General features: G+C 40.0%; 1 protein-coding gene across 4 annotated transcripts in view; it reads left to right on the forward strand.

The window, feature by feature from the left end:
- vari (MAGUK p55 subfamily member vari) overlaps nucleotides 1-21,916 on the forward strand; it is a 139,601-nt gene extending 117,685 nt beyond the window's left edge. For 2 of the 4 annotated variants that reach the window (XM_065224078.1, XM_065224081.1), the window contains 7 exons: nucleotides 6,719-7,414; nucleotides 17,007-17,264; nucleotides 17,327-17,537; nucleotides 17,605-17,775; nucleotides 17,845-18,008; nucleotides 20,849-20,923; nucleotides 21,026-21,916. In XM_065224078.1, the coding sequence (XP_065080150.1) occupies nucleotides 6,719-7,414; nucleotides 17,007-17,264; nucleotides 17,327-17,537; nucleotides 17,605-17,775; nucleotides 17,845-18,008; nucleotides 20,849-20,923; nucleotides 21,026-21,202 (1,752 nt within the window). In that variant the 3' untranslated portion in view covers nucleotides 21,203-21,916. The remainder of the gene's footprint in view (nucleotides 1-6,718; nucleotides 7,415-17,006; nucleotides 17,265-17,326; nucleotides 17,538-17,604; nucleotides 17,776-17,844; nucleotides 18,009-20,848; nucleotides 20,924-21,025) is intronic. The other 2 variants (XM_065224079.1, XM_065224080.1) reach the window with 2 other exon arrangements.
- The last annotated feature ends 4,705 nt before the right edge of the window (nucleotides 21,917-26,621 follow it).

The following is a 26,621-nucleotide window of genomic DNA, read 5'->3' on the forward strand; positions in this document are numbered from 1 at the left end:
TATAACTATTCAAACCCGGCATCGACAACAACGAAAAGTGTTACAAAATACACGATAAACAAACGATCTTACCATACATTTTTAATATGCTCAGTAAGCAAGCCACTGCAACCGATGATCTTTGAAATCCTAAAACTAAAAGCTACGAAAGAGACCATCATTAAGATCCACTTTCACGCGACGTTCAATGTTTCAATTTTCTCTTTACGCATGGTTCAGGCAATCATAACAAGCTATGACCGACGTGACGATTGTTTAAGACCTGGTTAAACAAACTATTCAAATGAAATTACGTTCTAGAATTTCACTTGGCATGTAATGAACAACAGAAATACGCGATAATTCATATTTTCAGCGGTTGATGGTTTATTTTAAATATACTAACGGTAATGCCTACGGCGACTACGACGGCGATTACGACAGCAACTACGACACCGACTACGACGGTGCCTACGACAACGACAACAGCGAATTTGTAACTTACCATTTGTCTAGGATAAACACCTTTGCCCGGCACCTCCACTGGTTCTTAATGTCCGCTATCTGTCACTGTTTGCAAAAATATCTAATAGCAATTACCTTTGTTGTAATACTTCCTGCATTGATATGGTCATTTGGGAGGAGGGTCGCATCTAGTGCTTTCCCCAGGAACCGTTCATGGCCACCAGCTACCGCCCTCAATGCAAATCGCAGGCACACTTATGCTAGTTACAAAAAAACACACCCGTGCAAAGAAACGGATCCGATAAACGTCACTCTCGCGAAAACACACCCGTCGTCGTCGAACGGCAAAAGGAATCGGTGGGTAATTTTGTGATGCGGATTTTCACAATCAACCGGGAATGGACGAATTTCACCACACCCAACTGTGAAACACGTTCAGAAGCACTTTTGGTACACTTTCGTTCCAAAACACTTAATTTTTTTTCAAAAATAGTTGCGAGTAAACCAACATTATCACCGCGTAAATAAACTAAAATTATCACTCGTGATGCCACACATTTCTGGTCCGGAAGAAAAAATCAAACAACGCACATAGCGTCAAATCTTCTATTGCTTGCAAACATGATGAATCATGTTTTCTTTCTCGATTCTTAAACTTCTCGGAAAAGCGAGAAAACCACCACTCACACACGTATAACCGTCCGGGAGGTAGAGTGCCACCGCTAATCCGGCAAATGTAGCCGAAAACTATGAAAGCGAATGCACAACAAAACAGAGAACAAACTTAAAACACAACCGTATCCAAAGGCGTTCGAAACTCGAGTCCTCTGGGAGATATGCTTTGAATTAATGTGCATTTTAAAATCTTCACAATGATACCTGATCAAGCTGAAGCATTGAACAAATATTTTGAGGACTTTTAGGAGATCTTTGATCACCTGAAGGTGAATAATTTCTGAGCAACATAGTATCTTGCAAAATACCTAGGAGATGTAAGTTGAATTATTGGGCAGTTGAAGGACTTCCGTATGATACCTGATCAAGCTGAAGCTTAAATCAAATATTCTGAGGAGTATTCGGAGATCTATGATCACCTGGAATTTTTTGGAATAATTTCTGATCAACCTACTTTTTGAGAGAAGATCTGACAGCTGTGATTTGAATTATTGGGCAGATAAAGATCTTTAAAAAACAAGCTTAAGGCTGAAAGCCTCCTAAATAAAGCTAAATTAATTAATTAATCTTTAAAATAATACACGATCAATGAACTCTTGAAAAAATACCCTAATTCTATGGAAATCCAGGCTACTTGGATCGCTCTCTTCAAACAAATTTCTCAAAGTTACCTCCCTAACTCCTTGGTTCCTTCAATATCGTATTAGGTAGAAGTGACTGTATAACCATTTGAATAATATTTCCACTAAGCCCTCTAGATGTTTGTTCAAGACTTGTAATTCACCGGAACTTTTATGAAGATCGTTATCTGTTCAGGAATCCAAATAAAATCTGTCAGGTATTTTACATAATACCTATCAATAATAAATTATTGCAGACTGAAGTTTTCCAATACTTGAATTATAATCATATAAATAATCTTAAAGGGCGAACACAAAATTATTGCGACACCGAAAATGTCATGCCAATTTTCTTATAATGTTTAGAATCAAACCAAAATTTTAGGGTAGTTTTATACATATATTTACTTCAAAAGTCAAAAGAAAAGTTAATCGATGGAGCCTTGAGTGTAAAATTGAACGCATTTTCGCTTGATGCCCTCCATCAAAGTCTTTACAGTGTCATCCGGTACCAGTTTCTCATTTTTTTTTCCATTTTCTTAACATGTCCTTCTCGTCTTTGACTGTCTTCTTGCTCTTCCGAAGTTCCCGCTTCATTATTGCCCAGTACTGCTCCACCGGGCGCAGCTCCGGACAGTTTGGCGGATTCATGTCCTTTGGATTAAAATGGACAGAATTGGCCTCATACCACTCCAGGACACTTTAAGAATAGTGGCATGATGCCAAATTTGGCCAAAATAGCGGAGCTTCGTCGTGCTGCTGCAAGAACGGCAAAAGGCGCTTCTCGAGGCACTCAGATTTGTAGATCTAGCAATTTACTGTGCCCTTTGTCACGAAAGGCTCACTCCTCAGTCCGCAAGAGCAGATGGCCTGCCAAATGAGATATTTTTAGGCGAAATTCGACATTTTCTTCTTCTTAAATTTGTCGTCCACATCGAACTTTCTCTTGCCGGTGAAAAACTCCAACCCCGGAATTAAAAAATATAAAATCGGCTTTTATATACGTTTCGTCGTCCATCCATCACACAGCAGCCATATTGTGTCAGCATCTTCTCGTAGAGCTTCCGTGCCTGAGTTTTAGCCGTCGATTGTTGCCGCTCATCGCGGTTTGGGAAGTTCTGTACCTTGTATGTATGTAGTCCAGCTCTCTTCTTTGCATTCTGGACCTAGCTCTGCGACATGCCGATCTTTTTAGCCAAATCACGGCTTGAGACGTTGGGATTTGCTTTAATCATCCGCTTCACCTTTCCCTCCGTCTTTTTGTTCTCCGGTCCCGGTTTTCTTCCAGCTCCTTTGCCGTGGTCCAACGTCAACCGCTCCTGGAACCGCTTCAACACTCTGGAGACGGTTGAATGGTGAATATTCAACATTTTTCCCAACTGCCGGTGCGACAGGTCAGGAAATTCCAGGTGTTTGGAAAGAATTTGTTCTCTCAACTCGCTTTGGTTCACCTCTATTTTCGTTGAATCGAAAAAAACGACTTCGAGTTTGACAGCATGTACACAATACACATCAATGAGAAAGTGTGCAAAATTTGGTTGATTTTTACCCAATGGTAAAAAAGTTATGCCCTGTTGAATGTGTCGCAATAATTTCGTGTTCGCCCTTTATAATCAATTCAAATGGTATTTATTAGATATTCACTCATAATGTCATGTTGACCAGTCATTTTCAAAAGATTATCAGGTGATCAAAGATTACCGTGAAGTCCTATGGTTGTTTTCTTAGGACTTCAGGTTGATCAAGTAATATTCTGAAGATCTACATCTGCCCAGTAATTTTAATCTCAGCTGTTATAAATCCTCTCATAATATCATGTTGCTTAGAAATTATTTCAAAAATCTTTAGGAGCTTAAAAATCTCAGTAAAATCCTCAGGATGATTGTAGAATATTTCAGGACCATCTGCTATTTTCCCCTTGCTATGAACAAGTTCAGCATCCACTTTTACTAAATAATATTTTGCTCGAAATTTACGGCGTCCATAGCTGCACTAACCGATACTGCCTAGAATATGAGGCTTTTCCTCCCTCATGAAGAGGCCTGTACACGCCAATCAAAATTTTTCGTTGGATCCATGAAAATGAGGGTGGGTCATGTTGGCGGATCACAACCCCTTGCTGCCCACTGCTCTTTAAAGCTGTATTGAGGTCCCCAACATTTGCCAAATTTGAACTAATTTGGTTATGATTTGTGTTAGCGGGAGAATTTCAAATTTAGTATGAAGCGAAACAAAACTCTTCATTTGCTTGCCAAAAATTCAAAAATGGATCAAATTTTACCAAACCATGAACTTAGATTGGTAATTATTATGCAGAGCAACTTTGTTTAAGATCGCAGATCGATTCGACTTCGAGACAAAACGTTATTATAATTTTACTTTAAGTCAAGTGTTCCACGCATACCTACAGGCGTATATAGGGCTTGTAGGTACGTGCGGAGCACTTGGCCTAAAGTAAAATTATAATAACTTTTTGTCTCGATGTCGAATTGATTTACAGTTTTCGACAACGTTGTTCCGCTTAGTATACTTAATATAGGGGAAATGGATGTAATGTCGGCCTAAATGCTCCTAATTTGGGCCCATACATAGATTCAGCAATCGACTAAATTTTCAATAGCGATCAAAAATAGCCATTAGTACCGTACCAATGACGCGTTAATCTAGATAAAATTGATAAATTGCAGATTTTTAGCGATGGGCCTAATCCATTAGCCAACATTAGGGTCATTTCCCCTGTATCTGATGTTTGGTCTGAGCTACTTTTAAATTTCTGACAGGTAGGTATCTGAACAGCTTTGTTCTATTTCCCATACATACAGTAGAGCTCTCTCGCAAATCCAGATCTTAAACAAATTCGATCAAATTTTGCACAGCAGGGGGTTGATAAGTTGACCCGCCATAATGCTAATGGATCCACTCAACAATGTGGGTGGCTTCAAAGCATCAGATATGCGCATAGAGTTCTCATAGGTTCACTCAAAATTGTGGGTGACTTTAGCCATTGTTGAATAAAGCGAGATGAAAATTGGTCGCGAAACATAAGATTGAAAGTTGTTTTCCAGTTATTGTTAACAGGAAAAAGGAATAACATGATTTTAAAACGTTCAATTTGGGCAATTATTTTCATCATCTTTTATACTGTCCTTGATAAGCGGCAACGAAAACAAAAAATAGTCTCGATTATCCGGAGTGAAACTTTTTTTCTCAAGCCACCGGATAATAGAGTCCGACCTGTAATAGGTCTTAAACATTAAATTCCGTAAATAGAAAATAACAAGTGCCATACACAATGTTTGTTTTTGTAGTTCATTTTGTCGTTTCACCAGTTATCAAGCTAAAATGTTTTTTACAATATCAACTATACTATACCAAAGAACTCTACATCATTTAGTTTTCTAAAGAATTGATTATTTCAATAATCCAAAGGGTGTCCGTCTTCCCCCGCCGTCTCCTACTTATCAGTCTTTGGAGCTAATGCTCAATGCCAGCGCTGCCAAACCTACGGCTTGTGGGCCGGACGTGGTCTCTGGATCTCAGAAATGATTTCTAGCCTAATTTAATTCATTATTATGAATTTTACCCCACAATGAATGATAATTAAACAAAATGCAGCTTTAAACATGTTCATCACATAGATACAGCCATTTAAGAAAAGTTTAAGTTTTTGAATGGTTGGGTAGTCCTGCTGGTTATTTGCAACGAAAGTATTGAGTGAAGCATTTTGATATCTTCTAGAATGTTTGTTCATTTTTGAGTACTTAATTTGAGAAGTGACTATTTTGGCTTAAGGGGGATATATACTCAGATAAAAATAATTTTTTTTGATGTTTGGTCAAAATTGATGAAAATTTATGGAAACAATGCACATGGAGCCAGTTTAAGAAACTTTGTCGAAAACAAACATTATCTATCTACCAAGTGGACGAAACTATAGAGCAATAATGGAGTGCAAAACCCCTTAAAATGCGTTTCTTTCCCATACATTTTTAGATTGAATTTTTATTTTTTTAATTTTTTTTACAAAGTTGTAAGTGCTTTGAAAGTGCAAATTTTTACAGTGCAAAGTTAATCGATATCGCTTCGTTTTAAGGATTTACGTACGTATCACAATTTTTTTTAACATTATCTGTAATGTTTGGTTACGGTTTTGCTGTGTTCATGACCATTTTTCCAAGTACCGCCTGTTCCCTACTACCTCTTTCAATTCGTATGAGGTCTCCAATATCGGTATAAAATTTGAACGAATTTGGTTCCAATCTCGATTTGCGGGAGAATTTTAAATGTTGTATGGGAAACGAATCAATCCTATTCATTTGCTTTCCAAAAATCTCAATATTGCTCAAATTTCACTCGAACTCGAAGATTGAGAATTCTATACAAAACAACTTTGTCAAAGACTGCGCTCGCAAAAGCCTACGACTAAACAGCTGCCATGTTGAACGAGCATTTACACCTACCTATACGTGCAACGTAGGATTCTACAGACATGACTCATCGAGCATTATTGTCGATATCATGTGATTCTGCCCACTCAGTCTCTGCTACCTATCTGTCTTTAACTGCCCCGTTCGGTATCATTAAACAAAAAAAAAAACTATTAGGCATAGAGCAGAAAACAACAACCGACTGGATAGCTTGAATCAAGCGTTAGCATTTTGTGTGTCACCGCGATCACGATCAATCGCGAAATCATGCATCGTATCAACATCAAACGGCACACATTCCTCGCGACCGAGTGGTTCAGACACAGCTTCGAGTCACGTTCGGACCGCGTTCAACCGTAGACGTACACGCTTCTGTGCTGCTGCTGCTGTGTAATTATCGTCCGTATCCAACCGCGGTTCATTCGCTCAAGTTTTTCTATATTGTACCGATTTCATCACACAACCCAATGCAGCATAACGACACCTTGACCCATTCGGGCGAATTAATTCGATCAAGCTTAATAAAGCGTCCCCCGTTTTCTTTCCTTCCAGATCCAAGACAAACTCGAAGAGGTAGCACCACCGTTGGTACCGATCCGGCTGAACAACGTCCCTCTGCTGCGAGAATTCGTCGATCGGTGCAGTCTGTCACGGAATCCGCATGCCCGTGAACTAGCGCGAATATTTCGCTATCCGCACTTCCGGGCCTTGATCGAGGCGCACGACGAGGTTGGCGAAGGCGTCGTAGAACGGTTGAAAAATCCACCCAGTCCTTCCGCGAGCGGCGCAGCATCGCCGACTTCACCCGGTGGTAGTTCGGAACTAGACGGCGGCGGAGGAGGAGGCGGAGGAGGAGGAGGTTCTTCACTGGCTACGGCAGCAACGGTAACGACGGCCGCCAGGGGAATGCCCGGGGAAACGATCAAGATGGTGGGGATTCGGAGGAATCCGAACGAACCGCTGGGGCTGACGGTGGAAGTCGACGAGCACGATCAGCTGGTGGTGGCCCGTATCATTGCCGGTGGAATGATCGATCGGCAGGGGCTGCTCCATCCCGGCGATGTGATACTGGAAGTGAACGGCGTGCAGGTGAACACACCGGAAGAGCTACAGACTGAAATTTCCCGGGCCAAGGAGTCCGTCACGCTGAAGATCGGTCCCAGCCTGGAGGAGGAGATGAAATCCGCTCGGATCATGATGGGTGGTGGACAGGTAAAGAAAAATATAGAGACGGGCAAGAAGCTGACGGTAAGTTGAGTGTTTTGTTCTTTATTAACTACTAGAGATTTTTGTTTACGTGTAGCTTTAGTTTTTGGCCTTAGAGTGCTTGTTAGTGTTTAGGAGTTTTGTTAGTTGCGCGAAATATTTTGACGGGTTTACGTTTTTTTTTCTTCTTTTGTTGAAGTGTGATTTTAGTTTTGAAGAGTTATGTCTGCTTTGGAAAGATTGAATTTTTTTTCAAAATTGTTTGGCATTATTTATGATTTGCTGTAATTGAGCTTAAATTTTGCAACTACTGGAATCGATGGAAGTTTATGGAAATCCGTTAATGAGGTTACAGTTGTGTTTTAATGAGTCTATAAATCGCATCCGGAAAATGAGGGAAATGTGTATGTTTTAGTTATGGCTGTTCCGGTCATTCTGAAGTAAAGAGGGTCTAGTATAAGAAAAGAGCGGGTTGGCTGGTTTGACGCCAAAGCGCCTATCTTGATTGTATCTCGATTTATGTCTCGTAAACTTGATTTTTCCAGAAAAAAAATCTATAAATTATGTTTTCTATCTACTATAACAATTTCTGGGTCTGTAGCTGACCCACACAATTGTGTAGGTCCGTCCCCAATAGAGCCATTTTTCTACTCATTTGGGAATGGACCTACACAATTGTTTGTTGAAACCGCGCTATAGAAATCGGCTCTAACGAATTCACGTATGAGAGCTAATTGGGGCCCATCTCTGATTTTTGTTTAGTTTGACGAGATAACATCCTGTTGTCTTTGTGGTAGTTGTGGAGCAGATAGATGGCCACCCTTTGGAGAAAGCATGCTTCCAGGCTTCGGACTTGATTCCAAAAATGGACACTGAGGGGGAGGGGTTAACTAACCGGAAACTTTGCAACAACTGTTGCAACTAATGAAAGTTTCATAAGAATGTCTTCGGACTTATTACTAAAACATGGACACTGGAGGGGTCATGGGATGACCAGCCAAAAGATCCAGAAGATCCAGAACAACCGTAAAAGAGGGCAATTATGGTAAATGATCCTAAAGCGTCGCGGTTTTTTCGATACGACTTATGGGAGACTCATTAGAATAAATTTGGATTTGTGACAGGAAAATGAACTCTGAGGACTACGGGGTGACCTTTCTGATGATTTGGTACGGCCTTGATAGTGACCAATTAATATTACTGATCGTAGAGCTTCGCGATTTTTTCCGTAAGCATTTATAGAAGTCTCATTAGAATGACTTCGGATGACAAATGGACGCTGGAGGGCCACGGGTTGACCTTCCGAAAGATCCGGAGCAACCGTGAACGCGGTCAATGCATGTAACTAGTCCTAGAGCACTGTGATTTCGTTCCAAAGTACTTTTGGATGATGTCTTACTAGAATTAATTTAGGCATGACCGGAAAAGTGAACCCTGCGGGTGCTCATCCGGAACAAGCGTAAAGGATATCATTTAATGAAACTGTTTCTAGAGGTCAGTGGAATTTTTATCGAAAAGACTTAAAGAAGTCTGATAAGAATAAATTTTGACTAGTGACTGTAAAATGGACCCTGAGGCTACGGGATGATTCGGAATATCCGCTAAAGTGGTCAATTCATGAAAATGGTTCCAGAGCTCTGCGGTCACTTCTAGAAGGCTTAATAGCCATGAGTTGATCAACCTTAAAAGTGGTCATTTCATGAAACTAGTCATAGAGCATCGCGATTTTTTTTCGATACCGCTAACAAAAGTCTTATTTGAATGAGTTCATACTTGTGACCAGGATATTATTTATTTGTGCTGATTCATTTGACATATCAGGGGTTCTGGAATTCGATTTCATAGGTTCAAAAATATGGTAATGTTTGTAAGGTATAACCATATCATGTGGTGGTTTCAATGTCGGAAAAAAGGCAAGATATGCCTTTTGAAAACAGTTTGAGATTATTCCTGTGACACATGGTCACATTGATATTGGTTCCATAACAAACCCAAGTGAATATAACAATGTCAATAAGACACTGGACACTATTGGCACAGTCCGGAATCTGATCCAGGTTCTCTGGTAGTCATTGTGGACCATTGGTCCTGGCTAGAATATTAAAGATTGTGTTATCACATTCACCCACGTGAATGTTACAATGCCTATAAAACATTATTTTTACGATTCTTCGAATATTTTGCCAATATTCTGGTTACTTGTGGCCACTAGCCTATCCCGGATGATCCTGATTCCGGTTTCACTGGCCACAATCAAGACAAATTTATGAGTTTGAAACGATTCACAGTCCGTTGAATGTAGGGGGTAGCGGGACAAAAACAAAAAGATGAAGTTATCGTAATTTTACCCCATCGGTGTTATGGAAAAAGCTTCTCTAGAGGTTCAGCGCTACAATTTGCATGAATGACACATGTGCAGTAAGTGATCGCATAAATGTCTGATATGTCAAAGTTCATTTTATTAATTCAAAATAATGTTTGTGATATCAAAATTCTTGAAATAATGTTTGATATTTGGGACTATCAATTCGTTTTCAGCTGGCTACTACTCTTAAAATCGTACCATGAACGCGCACTTGTAACAGGATCAGAAAAAAAAATTAGGCGCAGTGTTACCATCATTAGAAGTACCGTATACTGGCTTAGTCTTATCAACAATTAATCCCATTTGAACTTTAAACTGTTGCTGAATCCTTTTTTACTTTCTTCGTGGCTCTTCTTATTTGCTTGTCCACGAACCTGCCAGATTTTAAACGTCATCCTAAAAAAATCGTTAGTAAACAAATCTTTGTGAGGAAATAAATGTCACGTAACTATATGCGATATGCAGCAGGCACGCAAACAACTTAATCCAACAATGCAGAACGGGTAATCCAAATCTAAAATTGTTTGTATTCTCAGTTTTTTCTTGGACTTTCGTATGGTTCATATCTTTTAGAGTTGCGCCAACAATGTAAGACTTAGCTGCTGCTTTTTCGTGTGACAGCGTACTGCAAGCTTTTCCATTCAGCATAGTAAAAAGAAATTCATAGCAAACGTGAAGATTGGTATCACCTACACATGTCTCATATGGAACTAATTTACTGATACAAGACTCCACTGTTGCTTGCTCATTTAAAATTTAAGGTCTGCAAAAATCCGTAGAGGCTGGTCGGGGGTTGTGTCACAAAGTATCTTCTGTTTCTGTATCAATGAGTTTGAGAGGAACCATAGCAATTACGAATAAGAATTCGTCGATTGCATTTGAATCCGAATTTTTTATTTATAAATGCTGTGACCAGAACTACCATCCATTCCCCACTTACAAACCAATCTTACTTTTGTGGGGTGAGTTATCTGTATTACTTTAGTGATGCCATTAACTGTTAGGTTGAGCAAATCTTAAAGATCTACCATAGCAGCTGTCTCTGTAACCGAAACATACTTGGAAAACAATCTTTATGATTGGAGTTCACAGCATCTCGAAGCACAATGTACTTCCACTCTGACAGATCCAGATCAAAACGTGCTCAGGTGTGTCAACCGATAAGCATGACGCCAAATAGCGGAAAAAACATGGCGTTCTTTTGCTTTCATCACATGTGACCCATTTTTTAAAAATCTGCCGATTTAAAAGCAATTGGCGTTGTTCTACAAAAGGTTAAACATTTGGTAGAGTTGGAAAAGTTTGCAGCTAAATCATACATGGTCTTGTAAAGGACAATTTTACCAACAATTCTATGAAAAGTTTGGGGTGGAACTCTTTTTGAATCGTTAATCACAGTTTGAATAGTGTTTTAATCAAATGTTTAGATCAAATTCTACTCAAGCTATTCGACCAAAATAAATCCAATGGGTAATTGTAGCACACTCTACTGAACATGACTATTATCGAAGACTACAAATCAAGAAGACTGGCAACTCTGCCATCAATCAGGAGGCAGTAACGGCAACGCCTCTTCTGAGCAAAAGTGGAACGAGTTTATGATGGTGTGTGTTAATTAACTAGTGCATTCACACACATAGGTAGAAATAAATAGCTGTCAATTATTGGTTTTGTTATGATTGTCGTAAAAAGTGAAACGTTTGCTTTATGCTGACAATGAGTAAAATTCCAGCTGAAATTGAACAGATTTGTTTTGAAAATAAAAACTATGGCAATGATGACATTCACAATGGCATCATTCCTCGTTCTTTGGTTTGCTATCTCAGAATTATCTTCCACTTTTCCTAAGCCCTTTAGTGATGCATTTATGGGCATTCGTATGGTGCATTAGTAAAATGCATGCCCGTTCCGCACGGCTTTGACACCTGGCCACAGCGGGGGGATTTAAGTTGTGACGCTCGGCAACTTGGCACAGTACTCGCTGACCATTTGATTGTCGCTGGCCAATCCGACACTGTTGTAATCATTCTCTGGAAGGGGTCGGTCGATTCCAAGAATTGTTAGAGCATACAGAGGGTCACTATCCGGTGGTTTCATGTCCTGACAACATCTAAAATGGAAATATATTCTTTATCAATACGTACCGTTTGGAATTACAGTCCTTCAACCTTTCATATTTATTTTCTCCGACATTAGATCCTGCTACGCCTTCCGTGGGATCGTGATGTAGGTACCGGATCTTTCTTCTTTTTGAATCCTCGAATTTTCACCAGCTTCTGAATGACGGTAGTTCACTCAATAGTGATGGAAGCTTCCAATTCCTTGTAATTGATTGCTTCCAACAGGCAAAATAAACAATATTTCGGATACTTGTTCACAATTAAAAGTGACTTTTCAATAGGTATCGATCCGAGTTTCAATCCTTTACTTGATCCACCATGACAAGTTTTTCGGTTTGGAGTTGGAAAACTACCGGTTTGCTGGGATTATGATTATAATTGCAGTGAAATTTTGTAGAGAAAAACAAAAAACAATAACGAATACAGTGTTATGATTATTCGTTTCGGTGACATTAGGTCTCACACACAGTCACTGTTTATGAGCAGTCTCACTAACACTTGTGCTTCAAAGTTCCACCTTTGATTGACAGAGGCGCTGTTATCAGTGACGTTTGACATTTGTATGGGAGTAAATTGATTTTATGCAGTAGAAAAATTTTCCGAGTATGTTAAAAAACAGTGAAATTTCTAGACGATATTCGAGTTTATTTTCCTCTCTGAACACTGACAGTTCACATGGCTGTAATAGTAGTTGTGGTGCTTTTTCAAGCTTATCAATACTTGCTTACATTGCAGGGGCATCTATAAACGCTTCTTAGTAGTTAGTTTACGCAAACAAAACATAGTGAAAGTCGATTTTTGTCTATGGGCCAACCTGTGCGATTTTTCGAATATTTTGCCGCTATTATGGTTACTCGCGGCGACTGACGTATCCCGGATGTTCAGGATAGCGATTCCGTTAGCCCCAACCCATGGTCGCAATGTAGGGCAGATTACATTGAATGTTTTAGACACAGAAAGCCGTTAAACCAAACAATTAGAAAATAACTTACGGGGTAAGGATGAAGAAAATTCCAGGGGAAAGTTGGAAGAATTGGGAAGGTTACATAATCTTAAGAAAGTTAAAAAAAAAATAACATTCTGATGGACTTCTTTGGTCACATTTATCGATTCCCATGAATTACCGGAATGAGCCATCAGCTGTTTCTTGATTCCTGGGTAGCCAAAAAATCGGCGAGGAAATGGAAATACTGGTTGAAGGAGTATCAAGCATGAGTAATTTTTAAAGATGAATAAATTTTGATCATTTTGAGGGCTAACAAATTTTTACTCAAAATTATCTACCGATTCCCAGGAATGACGAGAATCCCATCAGCTGTTTTTCAAATTCTGGGTAGCCAAAAACGACGAGGAAATGGAAATGCTAGTGGAAAGAGAGTAAAGCATTGATAATTTTTAATGAAGAACAAATTGTTGAGCCTTTGAAAGACTCAAAATATTTGAAATATTCAAAAAGATAAAATTCTCTCACAATAGTTTTCTCTGAAATTTGAGCACGGGCAGGTAATAATCATGTGATTAATAAAAAATCGGTATAAATTGGTATAAAATCACAAAAATCGATATTTTGAATCAGGGCTGGCAAAATGCCATTTTCATTGAAAGATCTCACGCGATATTTACAGCGATACTTCTGTCACTATCATCCAATGAGAAAACGATGATAGAGATTTTCTTCAAAATTTCATCGAATCTTTTGTCATGACAGAACGTGACAGTGCACAGTGGTTAAGAATGCAGATTTAGGTGGAATAATATGTTTTGAGCCTGAAATTGAAGCTTTAGACTAAAAGTCTCTTCTACAAAGTTGTTCCTTATAGTTATGCCCTCATTTTTATGACAATGAATTCTAGGGTGGTTCCCAATATCATGAAAATAAAAAATCTAACTTATTTGTTTGAATAAATTAAGGTTTACATTCTTATAATTTGTTATAGCTGAGCTAATTTCAAGCAACTTTGTAGAAAACAATTTTTTTGTATCTTTTAAATTGGCCGATTTAGAGCAAATAAGTTAGATTTTTGATTTTAATGATAATAGGAACCACCTTAGAATTCATTGTCATAAAAATGAGGGCATAACTATAAGGAACAACTTTGTAGAAGAGACTTTTAGTCTAAAGTTTCAATTTCAGGCTCAAAACATATCATTCCACCTAAATCTGCATTCTGGACCACTGTGCAGTGTTGTGGTCATCGTAATTACTAGCTGATTTATTGCTATTAAAGTTACTTGTACCGACGAAATATTAAGAATATATTTACTCTGTCGATTACATATGGTTGCTGGCTTAAGTTGATCTAAAGCAGTTAGAAATTTTGATGTCAAAACCGCATAAAAATTATTCTCATGAGTGCTTGATCATTGGAAAATGACAAGAAAGCAAATGATAGGTAGTTTCGTCTAATGATAGTGAGACAACCTGTTTTCTCATTGTTGTCATTGTCTGTCCGATGCTTTTATTATTTTGCTTGATTGAATGATCGATTGCGAGAAATCGACGATGGAATCAAAAATGGTAGTTACGTCAAATAGAGGTATACCTGTAATATATATATATATATATATGTAAAGAAAATAAATCCAAATAAAGAAATAGTTCTTCCTAATGAAGATAGAATATTTCAAGCTAAATAACTATCTAAAGGGTGATATGGTCAAAATTTGGTCAATATCAACTTGACGTATTTCTTTCAATTTTGCATTTAAAAAACCTGAACACCCCTCATTTTGAAGGGGTGTGTGTGTAGAATGTTGCTCCTATTTTGATTTTGGAATTCACTCTTCAGTTGTCAAAATGCCGTCCAAGCAAGAAGAGCAGCGTATCAAAATTTTGCTCGCGCATCGCGAAAATCCGAGCTACTCGCACGCAAAGTTGGCAAAATCGCTAAAAGTTGCCAAATCAACCGTTACAAATGTAATTAAAGTGTTTGGGGAACGTTTGTCGACAGCCAGGAAGTCTGGATCGGGGGGAAATCGAAAACCGAAAGCCGCTGAGACGACAAAGAGAGTTGCCGGTAGTTTCAAGCGAAACCCTAACCTCTCTCTCCGAGATGCCGCAAATAAGCTGGGTGTATCGTCTACAACCGTGCATCGAGCCAAAAAACGAGCCGGACTATCGACTTACAAGAAGGTAGTGACTCCAAATCGCGATGATAAACAAAATACGACGGCCAAAGCGCGATCCCGGAGGCTGTACACGACGATGCTGACGAAGTTTGACTGCGTGGTAATGGACGACGAAACCTACGTCAAAGCCGACTACAAGCAGCTTCCGGGACAGGAGTTTTATACGGCAAAAGGAAGGGGAAAGGTAGCAGATGTTTTCAAGCACATGAAACTGTCAAAGTTCGCAAAGAAATATCTGGTTTGGCAAGCCATCTGTACCTGTGGCTTGAAAAGCAGCATTTTCATAGCTTCCGGGACTGTCAACCAAGAAATTTACGTGAAAGAGTGTTTGAATAAACGTTTGCTGCCTTTCCTGAAGAAACACGGTTGTTCCGTACTGTTTTGGCCGGATTTGGCATCTTGCCATTACGGTAAAAAGGCCATGGAGTGGTACGCCGCCAACAACGTGCAGGTGGTTCCCAAGGACAAGAACCCTCCCAACACGCCAGAGCTCCGCCCAATTGAGAAATACTGGGCTATTGTCAAGCGGAACCTAAAGAAGACCAAAAAAAACTGCTAAGGGCGAGCAGCAGTTCAAGGCAAACTGGCTTTCTGCGGCGAAGAAGGTGGACAAGGTGGCTGTACAAAATCTGATGGCAGGGGTCAAGCATAAGGCCCGGCAATTCGGATTTGGAAAAGCGGAAGCCTAACTGAATATTTTTCCTGAATTTTATACTAATTGAACTTGAAAAAGAAATTTAATTTGATTTTTTAAATAAACGATTTCACCGATTTACACGCGTTTTCCCTTGACCAAATTTTGACCGTATCACCCTTTAGAAAATCAGAATATCGTCGAGGTATTCCAGCTAATCGTAAGAAATGCTGAGGAAAAAATATTAAATTTACTCCAATAAATATTATAACAAATTCTGCCTTTATTACTAATCCTGCTAATAAAAGATATCAATGCATAAATCCTGCAAATAGCAAAAAAATAGCAACTAACAGTTCCATCCCCATGTCCTGGGGGATTCCATTTAACATACTATTATGCGAATAGTGGCAGTAAATATAACGATGATCAATTTGTTTGTTCCTATCTAGCAAAAGTAACAACAAGAAAATTAATTGAATGGTGCGGCGAATTCGCATTTAATTTGAAAAATCAACAATTTTTGTTCAAATTCCACGTTTTGCAAAATATGAAAGATGAAATGTTCGATATTTTCTGACTCACATAAACTGCTGCATGTCGGTTCCATAGTCGTTTTTGTCAAAACTAAGTTTTTCAATACAAATGTTAGCTAATTACCCATATTTTGAACTTGTTCTGACAATGTTTGGAAAGACAGTCAAATGATTTTGGCTATGGGACAGACAGCGGCAGTAAATGGCATTGCCAATTCGTTTTTACGGTTATCTTCTATGGAACTTCGATCAACCCAAATTTTCTTAAACATCGCCTTCCTTCCAGTAGCTGTACTTTTGAAAGAATTTCTGTTGTTTTCCCTTGAAATTTGCTTTTCGTTAGCATTAAGCTTTGTTTGCGCTTTTCGTTCTGATTTTGAGTTTGTATTCAATCTACCAACCAGTCACGTGGATGCACTAGATGAAGAAATAATAAAAAAACGGATCTAAATCACCTTTACGAAAAGAGCAATGTCTTTGAGAAATGGTTTTGTAAATGACACCCAAATAGCAAGCACATATGATACACGTGTGCTGCCCTACCAAAGTATGAAAACCACTAGCTCTTCATAGGCTAAAAGTGCACTTCTTCAATGTTTCACTGTATGTATGTAAGTTTTAACGGCTTAGGGTCTAGATCAGCTAGTTTGTGTCATAGAAGCAATCGACGAAATTATTTGCTCTTGAGATTCCGATTTTCCAGAACAGTTGTAAATATTCTTTAGCAAATAATTTCAAGAATGCGATCTATACATTTTAGAGTCCTGTTAGGGTAGTTGGAATATGTAAACAAAAATACCTAAATCCTGAGTAGCATGACTAAGGAAATTCCTTCGCCAAAAACTTCCAGTGCTACATGCGTGCCTTGTTCGATTACGACCCGGTGGAGGACAATCTGCTGCCGTGTCAGGAGATCGGCTTAGCATTCCAGCGGAGTGACATCCTGCAGATCATCAACGTGAAAGATCCCAACTGGTGGCAGGCTCGGCACATCGGAGAGGACAATGCCATCGGATTGATTCCGTCGCAGGAGCTGGAGGAACGCCGCCAGGCGTATGTACCACCGGAGGCGGATTATGTTCACAAAATTAGCATATGCGGTACCAGGGTAAGAACTTTCGGAGGATATTCGACTTCTGTGCACACTTCTAATTCCGTCCGACTTTTCAGATTTCCAAGAAGAAACGCAAGACAATGTACAAAACCAAGCAGAACAATGATTTCGACAAGGCTGATTTGATGCTGTACGAAGAGGTTACCAAGATGCCCCCGTTCAAGCGGAAAACGTTGGTCCTGATCGGAGTGTCCGGTGTCGGGCGGCGAACGCTGAAGAATCGCTTGATACAGAGCGATCCGGACAAGTTTGGCTCGGTGTTGCCACGTGCGTTTGTGCAAAATGTCAATCAAGTTGAATGTTTGATCCATTTTTTTTCTGTCCCCAAATACAGACACAACTCGTCAACCGAGACCGCTGGAGGAAAGTGGCAAGGCCTATTGGTTCACCGATCGGGAAACCATGGAGCAGGAAATCAAGGAAAACAGCTTCCTAGAGTTTGGCGAGCACAATGGAAATCTGTACGGCACCCATTTGGATTCGGTTCGGGATATCATTCGGCAAGGTGTGGATGGTGAACTTTATGTTGATATTGTCGGATTGAATAATTTGGTGTAAATTACCAATTTTTTAGGAAAAATGTGCGTCCTGGATTGCTCTCCGACGGCGTTGAAAACCCTTCACAATAGTACCGAGTTCATGCCATATGTGATCTTCATCGCAGCGCCGGGAATGGAACAGCTGAAACAGCTGTACTCGGAGCGTAGATCGGCTAGTGGATCGGTGCGGAGTTTGGCGGTGAGTTATGGTTCGATCTTTCCGATGGAAAATGATTTGATGAAATGAATCTGCTTTGTCAATGTGTGTGGCCTTACGAGTTTTTGTCAACAGTAATCTGGCATGTTTGGGTGCATGAGTTTTATTCGACTCAATTTTTTAAGGCTCTAGCTCTTTCAATGTATCCCATTAGGCATATATAGGGTGCCTCAGAAATAACGTTATCTCGATGAACTCAAATTTCTGACCATCACGGATTGCATAATATTGGACTCCGGAAGCGTATTGTAGTCAAATTTGACGTATGTTTCATCGTCCATGATAACATTTTCCACACAGCAGGCTATCATATTGACCAATGCACGGAATGAACTCATGAAAAAATTTGACTTTAGCGGTGCCGTGTTTACTAAGGCTGTGAACCATTTGCCGAGTTAAATTTAACTCGTGGTTAAAAGTGACATTTCGAAAGTTATTTTCTATGTTCGAAAATCCCCATGCTGTCGATCGACCGGTTTTCGAGCCACGGTTGTCAAAATTTAACTTATTGTCTGTCAGAAATAACCATGCTCGGATAGCAGGGTTAATCGATAACTTTTCATCTGTCAAATTTTAACCAAAAGTTAAAATAATCCACCAAATGGTTCAGAGCCTAAAAATGAACACATGATGTAATGCTCGCGTAACTTTAGAAAAGGTCCTATCAACTTTTATTAACAACTTGTTAGGCCCTTTTCTCACTAGCCGAAGATCACCCACGCAATCCAAACCACTATCGGTAAAGCGAGAATTCACCCTACCCAATGGTGTTGTTGGTTTGCATGGGCGTACTTCGGTTCGCACGAAAAATGTCTAACAAGTTTTATGTACATAAGTTGATAGGCCATTTTTAAATGTTACGCGAGTATTATTCATGTGTTCATTTTTAGTAAACACGGCACCGCTCAAACGTCAAATTTGTTCATGCAGTTCATCCCGTGCATTGGTCAATTAGGTTCTGCAGCGTGACGTCACAAATGAACTCAGTGTTAATAGGCTGAACCTTTTTGACAGTTCAGTGGTACTGTTTACAAGCACTTAGTCGTTTTTTCGAAAAAAAAATTCTAAAATTTCCGAATTTTAACTTGAAAATTGTCGAGGAACAGCGCGGTGAAAGGATGTTGCTCGTGGACAATGCAGAAGTGTGGTTTACATCTCACTGCAGTCTGAAAAATTAAAGAGAAAATCTACCCAAGAAAAATACGACTAAGTCCACGTAAACAGTACCACTGAACTGTCATCAGATTGAGGTTAACCCCGACAGTGCAAAACCTAATTAGGTTCTGCAGCGTGACGTCACGAATGAACTCAGTTTAATCGGCTGAACCTTTTTGACAGTTCAGTGGTACTGTTTACAAGCACTTAGTCGTTTTTTCGAAAAAAAAATTCTAAAATTTCCGAATTTTAACTTGAAAATTGTCGAGGAACAGCGCATTGCAAGGATGTTGCTCGTGAACATTACAGAAATGTGGTTTACATCTCACTGCAGTCTGAAAAATTATCGAGAAAATCCACCCAAGAAAAAATCGGCTAAGTCCACGTAAACAGTACCACTAAACTGTCATCAGATTGAGGTTAACCCCGACGGTGCAAAACCTAATAGCTTCCGAGCCCTGGGACAGTGCTGCAAAATATCAATATCAATACCTACAAAATGCTGAATTTCATTAGCCACCTGATGTCAGTATCAGTTCACACAGATATAATATCAATATCATTCGCCTCAATGTCAGTGCGCAAATCACATTGACATCCTAAAGGGACCACTAAAATTAAGCCAATCGAGTACCGATCTTTATAAAACTCATCAGTAATATTAAAACAATGCAACGGTTATATAAAAAAATTGATTTATTGGGATAAAAGCTAGATTTTCAACTTTTCTCCAGTGATAATCTTATGGAGAGTAATATCACAAACGAAGTGACAGACGGAGCGGCTCGAAAACTTTGGTGACTAACCTGCTATTGCAATTTTTCAGTGTACCACATGGTAACACCACTACTACTGGATTGTACCACATGGCAACACTACTATTAGATTGAACTAGCATTTTCACCAAATGTACTAGAATGTTTTGGTTCTATCTCATTCACTCTACTCAAAACTGAAATGCATAAAAAAATGACAAAATGATACGCACTCTTTGCACACTGTCAAAGAATCATTGTACACAAAATCAACTTTGTTCAAATCAAAACAAAAAAACTAACCCATCTGGTGGATGATGGCACAAGCTTCCAAGAAAATTCTATTACAGTGAACCACATTATTTTAATGGATTTCTTCGCCAGTTAGTCGTCTGTAACTTCGTTTGTGGTAATATCAAAGCCGTACCGCCTGATATTATGCTTACTACGAATATCTGTGTCGGAAGTGAAATTCAGTGCTAGACCAATATCTTACGTTAATTGACATTGTTGACAGCACGCAGCACTGATTATATATGGCACAATTTGGGTAAACACAATATGTCTATTACGCATCACCCAGGCCATAACTAAATAAAACCATTTGATTGCTTCATGACTGCGAAGCTGTTTAACTCCCAGATGTTAGTCAGTAGGGGAAACGCTCCTATAGTTGCGGTACATTAGAAGCGTTAGGTTCCTATAGTTGTGTACGGAGTCTCCATGTACAACTATAGGAACCTAACGCTTCTAACGTACCGTAACTATAGGAGCGTTTACCCTAACATCTTTAGAAATGGCTATCATAATGTAAGCTTATTCAAAGTGCCTTGAAAATAACCCATGCATGCATGTTTACTAAATGTTGTCCTGTTTCTGTGTTCTCCTCCAATCCTCACCCGCCAACTGTAGTTCGACAGACAGAGCTCCATCCGGTTCAGTTCCCGCCGAGCCAAGACGCTCGAATCATTGGCATCACTGTACGAGGTAAGATTGTTTTCAGACAACCGGGCGCATGCGCCGGGAAACAAACGGTTCGTTTCCAATGCAAAACATATTTTAAATTGACCGTTGTTTTCTTCGCCATAGGATGACGATCTAATTTCTGCCGTCGAGGAAAGTGCCCTACTGCAGCGCAAGTACGACAAGTACCTGGACATGGTCATCATCAACGAGGACTTTGACGTCACATTCCGGGCCGTGACGGACGCACTGGAAGCCCTCAGCCACGAACACCAGTGGGTACCGGTCAATTGGATCTACTAACTGCCGCATGTATGACTGCAAGTGCAACAAAAGATGATGTGTTCAAATTTATTGGGAATTATCGCAAAAAATGAGCCATATACCGATATGCATTCAGGATCATCCTCGGATTATTAGGGATGAGTCACTTTAGTACCATAGCTTTGTGTCTAGAATCGTTCGAATTCCATATCCTCCAATTCAATCAATACGTTTGTCATTTAAGCATGAATAAAAGCATAAATTTACGTGAATTTAAGTCAAACACAGCATGTGGATGCCAATATCTGCTTCACAAAAACCCAATGCATCGTACTATCGATAATCGTTTAATCACACGTATTCGAAGAAAAGAAGAATCTCTAGCATTTAAGTCGTATTCGTAGGATTTATTGTGAAAGGGAAATTGTTTCGTCCATTATTTTTAGTTTTCTAGTGACCAGAAGTAGTACATATGTAAAACATAAAAATGGGGCAATAGCTCATGCGATTAGTAAGATTGAGTTTAAATTGTCAGTGTCTCGAATCACCTGGAAGAATTCCCCGAACGAGAAATTGATTAAATTTTACTCTAGATGAGTTTGTATTTAGTTAGGCAGCATGCTGAAACACCTCTGTTTTTATCAATCATATAAGTTAGCGTTAAGTTCGATGAGATGTTTAGAAAACTATTTGTTGTAGATTTTCAATGAATTTATGTAGAATAGTATGCGAAATAAATATCCGGTAACCTAATGAACGGTGAATCATTAATCTAGAGAAACATGCCACTTGACGAACAATTCTCTGAGTGCTGCTTTTAATTTTCGCTTAGCTATTGCTGGGTGTAGGGTGAATCTGAGAATTACGAGTTCGCGGTGGACTGTTAAGGATCATTCTTAAAGATCTTGTTTTGGATCCTATGAAGCTTTAGGTTGTGGCACTTAGCACAGCTCTCCCAGATTGGCATACCATACTCAATAGCCGGCAGAATGATCTGCTTGTGGACAGCAAGCTTGTTTTTGAGGGACAGAGTGGACTTTCTGTTTATCAGAGGTTAGAGCGACCTGATCAAGATGTTACACTTAGTGGATGTCTTGTCCACATAGGATCGGAATAGCAATTTGCTATCGAGGGTTAGACCAAGGTAGACTACTTCACTCGACCATTCAATGGGAGTGCTATCCATCTTGACGTTAGCAGGCGGAACAAGCCAAGGTGAATTCGAGTGTGGAATCAGAACGGTTTGTGTTTTAGCTGCATTGATACAAATCTTCCAGCTCTTGAAATAGTCGGACGGAACATCCAGGCCTGATTGTAGTTTACTCGCCAGAGCACGGATCACTCGACCCTTATAGGTGATGGAGGAGTCATCTGCGAACATTGACAGGATACCACCACCCGGCAGGGGAGGAAAGTCTGACGTAAAATTGTTGAATAGGATAGGTCCAAGCAGGCTACTCTGAGGTACCCCTGCATCAATGTTGAACGTATCAGAGGGGACCTGGAATGATCTGCCCGACAAGTAGTTTTTGATGATCTTCACGAGGTAGATCGGAAAGTTTTATCGATGCAGTTTGAACATTAGGCCATCATGCCAGACATTGTCAAACGCCTTCTCAACGTCCAAAAATGCCATGGCAGATGTTTTTGAAACGGACCTGTTCTGCCTGATGATGTTTGTAACTCTACTTCGTTGGTGGATCGTTGAATGATCTTTCCTAAACCCGAATTGCTTCTTGAGTAAGATGTTATTTTCGTTGGAGAGCTCCAGCAACAGGCTGAGTATCAACTTTTCGAATAAAGGAGATAAAGGACAAGAGGCAGATGGGATGATAGCTTTTTTCACTAATAGGATCTTTGTCAGGCTTGTGTATTGGAATCACTTTGGCTAACTTCTGGCATGCAGGGAAGTAGCCAAGTTACAAACATTTGTTGAAGATAACGGTACGATGGTTGAAGAAGTCAATACTTAAGTTTTTCAACTCGAGGTTGCCTACACCATCCATACCCGCAGCCTTCATATTTTCAGTGCTTCTAATAGCTGCTATTACCGCATCAGCCGATATTCTACTATCACCATGCACTACTACGGGGATGTCAGCGACTCTAGGCATTGCCTCCAGTACGGCAAGCCCATGGGAGCTCACCATGGCCTGGCCAAGATTATGTGAAATCACAAAATGTTGACCAAGAGCATTGGACTTTTCAACTGGGGTTATGAGTAGTTCGAGTCCTAGTCAACAGAGGAGAGCGGAGGGATCGGTCTCGACTTATTTTTTTTTTTAATTTTGGTCATCTTCCAAAATGGCTTTGCACAATCTGAGAGAGAGCGAATCTTGTTGTCAAAATCGTTATTTCTGAGCTTCACCATCCTGGCCTGGATAATTTTGGTTAGCCTATTGAAATTGGTATTCAAGTGGGGCAGCCCAGAACGCTGGAAGTCGTAGTCGATTGCTGTGTCCACACAGCGCTGGTACTGCTGCCAGTTGACACGATGGTGAATATTTGAAAATGTTGCAACTTTAGGGGAAGTTTTAGTACACAAAAATTATAAAATTTATTAGGCCTGTTATCTACGAATTAGATGTCACTCACCTTTCAAATCATTTATAAAGATCGAAAATCGCAATGAGCAAAAAACATTGACATGTTTTTTTTAAAGGATGACCCCAAACTTATGATCGGGAGTGTGAACGTGTGAAGGTTGTCTAGTACAGGTGTTAACTCAATATCCTTTATGTAAGGTCCGGGCCAACAGGTTTAGTTGTGTTAGTGAAATGTGCAAATGTGTAGGGGTGTTCGTATTTCTTTGCAATGTTTATATTTTTACACGAAACAGCTGTTGGCAGTGTCGTAAATCTCACTGTTCGCAGTCCGGAATGTTATGGTAGGGTGACGTTGTCACTTGAGTGTTTAGCAATGTTTACAATATTTTTACTTCTTCTTCTTCTTCTTCTTCTTCTTCTTTCCTTTATTTAACTTCGGTCTCTGTTCCGCAATCTAGTGCCAATCACCGACGGACATCGATTGCCATCCATTGACGGCAATCGAATGTGCAGGAAGGCAGCTTCCACACCTGCGTAGGATATCGCACCCATTCAAGCACAAATGGGCCGGGACCAACGGCTTTACTTCCCTTCCGAAGGAAGACGTGACTAGAGATTTTTATGCCTCAGAAAAATCCCACCGACCTCGGCTGGGATTGAACCTAGACCCATTAGGGTGAGAAAGCAGTCACGCTTACCACTACACCACCGGCGCCGGCTATTTTCATTTCTAACAACAGCTTGTTGGCTCGGACTTTATATAAACGTCATTGGTGTAAACTACACCCAAAAAATTCCACGCGTTTGATCGAAGTGTTTAAACACTTGATTTTTTATTTGCACAATCACATTTACTTTAAGTGTATTTCACCTTGATTCAATGTGTTGTACACGTTAATTTATAGTGTTTCAAACTTTGAAATGTTGAAAATCACTATCACTATCTCTTCAAGTGTATGGCACATTGAATCACACTAAAGGGTGTCCACGATGAAATTGCCACACACAAAATTGATTCGCAAAATTCGAGTTTTCATCCGATTGCCATCAAATTTTCAGGGATTGAAAAATAACTATTAAACTTCATTTTATCATTTTACTCGTATTTTATTTACAGTCCATACGCAAATGCCCGCACCTTGGCCTTAACCCCGGCCATAAGATTCTGCACAACCTGTGAATCAACCGTTTTTTGCATGTAAACCCATAATTTCTTCAGTTCCTCGACTGTCTTCACTACCTTAGGTCGTTTAAGAAGGTGCTGCTTCATAATCGCCCAGTACTTCTCGATGGGGTGGAGCTCCGGAGTGTTGGGAGGGTTGAACATTTTCGGCATGAAATTGACCTTATTGTCCACATACCACTTCAGCACGTCCTTGGAGTAGTGGCATGAGGCCAAATCCGGCCAGAAGATTGTTGGGACGTTGTGGGCCTTCAGGAGAGGAAGCAGCCGCTTCTGGAGGCACTCTTTTATGTACACCTGTCCGTTCATCGTGTCCTGGGTCACGAAAGGTGCACTCCGCTTCCCGCACGTGCAGATGGCTTGCCAAACCAGGAATTTCTTCGCAAATTTGGACATCTTCTGAGTGCGGACATGCTCTGGAACGCTGAACTTATCCTTGGCCGTGAAAAACAGGTTGCCGGGGATCTGTTTGAAGTCGGCCTTCACATATGTTTCGTCGTCCATGATGCAGCATTCAACTTTCGTCAGCATGTTGAGGTACAACTTCCTGGCACGGGTTTTGGCGGACTTGTTCTGCTTCTCGTCGTGATTAGGGACCTTTTGTACCTTGAACGTTCGAAGCCCAGCCTTAGTTTTGGCCTTCTGGACAAAACTTCGGCTTAGGTGCAGCTTCTTAGCCACATCCCTAACGGAGGCGTTCGGATTTCGGTTGAAGGCCCCAACTACGCGGTTGTGATTTTTGGTGTTGTACGGAATACTTTTTCCTTCACTTCTGGGCTTCCGATCGGTGGTCAACCGTTCCTCGAACCGCTTAATCACTCGCGACACCGTGGAATTCGCGATTCCCAACGTTTTAGCGATGGAACGATGCGAGAGATCCTTGTTCTCGTGATGAATGCGCAAGATTTTATCACGCACGAGCTGTTCTTTCGACTCCATTTCCGCGAGTTTTGATCACAGGACTTTAAAACTTGCAGGATGCACTATGAACTAAATCCACCCAAATTTTCATTAAATTCTATCCAACGGTTAAAAAGTTAGAGCAATTTCATAGTGTGGCAATTTCATCGTGGACACCCTTTACTGTTCAAAACAAATGGATTTAAAGTGTTTTGCATTTCAATGCGATGTGAATTGCTTACTCAGAAAGGTAAACATTGGAAACAAGGCTTGTCACTTTATCCTATCAACCCGCCTCATATATGAGTACAACCCTGGCACAGTGATATCGAACCAAGACTCCGGCAGCAGCATGATCGAATCCCAAATCAGACCCATCAAAAAGATGTGTGAAAGCTCTGGCCTCTGGCAGTTTTGTTTATATATTTGTCGATTCATTTTTAGAGTCGGTAAAGTAGATGTCGATAAAGTAGAATATTGTAGAATATTGAACTATGATGTCACCAAATGAGGCACATTTTTTTTAATGAAATGGATGTGTTTCACAATAAGCGCAAAATTAAGGGTGAGACACAAGATGATGACGTCTGGAATTTTTTGAGTGTAGCACTTGGTTTTTTTCTTGTGTTTTTTACGGGACTTGACAATCCAGCTTCTCACTCTTCTTAATGTTTTTTTTAAAGAATGCCCTTCGGAAAATTGTGCGTGGTGTTTGACGGATTGGACCAATGATGCCATGAATGTAAAATATTTTTTTTTTTCTATTTTAACTTGGATTTTATTCGGAGCTTTGACCGCAGTCTAGCAGCTTGTACATTAATTTTGCTTA

This window comes from Ochlerotatus camptorhynchus, unplaced genomic scaffold, assembly GCF_037179485.1.
Source record: "Ochlerotatus camptorhynchus isolate MF236.1 unplaced genomic scaffold, CSIRO-AGI_Acam_v1.1 ptg000204l, whole genome shotgun sequence".
Lineage (NCBI taxonomy): Eukaryota > Metazoa > Arthropoda > Insecta > Diptera > Culicidae > Ochlerotatus > Ochlerotatus camptorhynchus.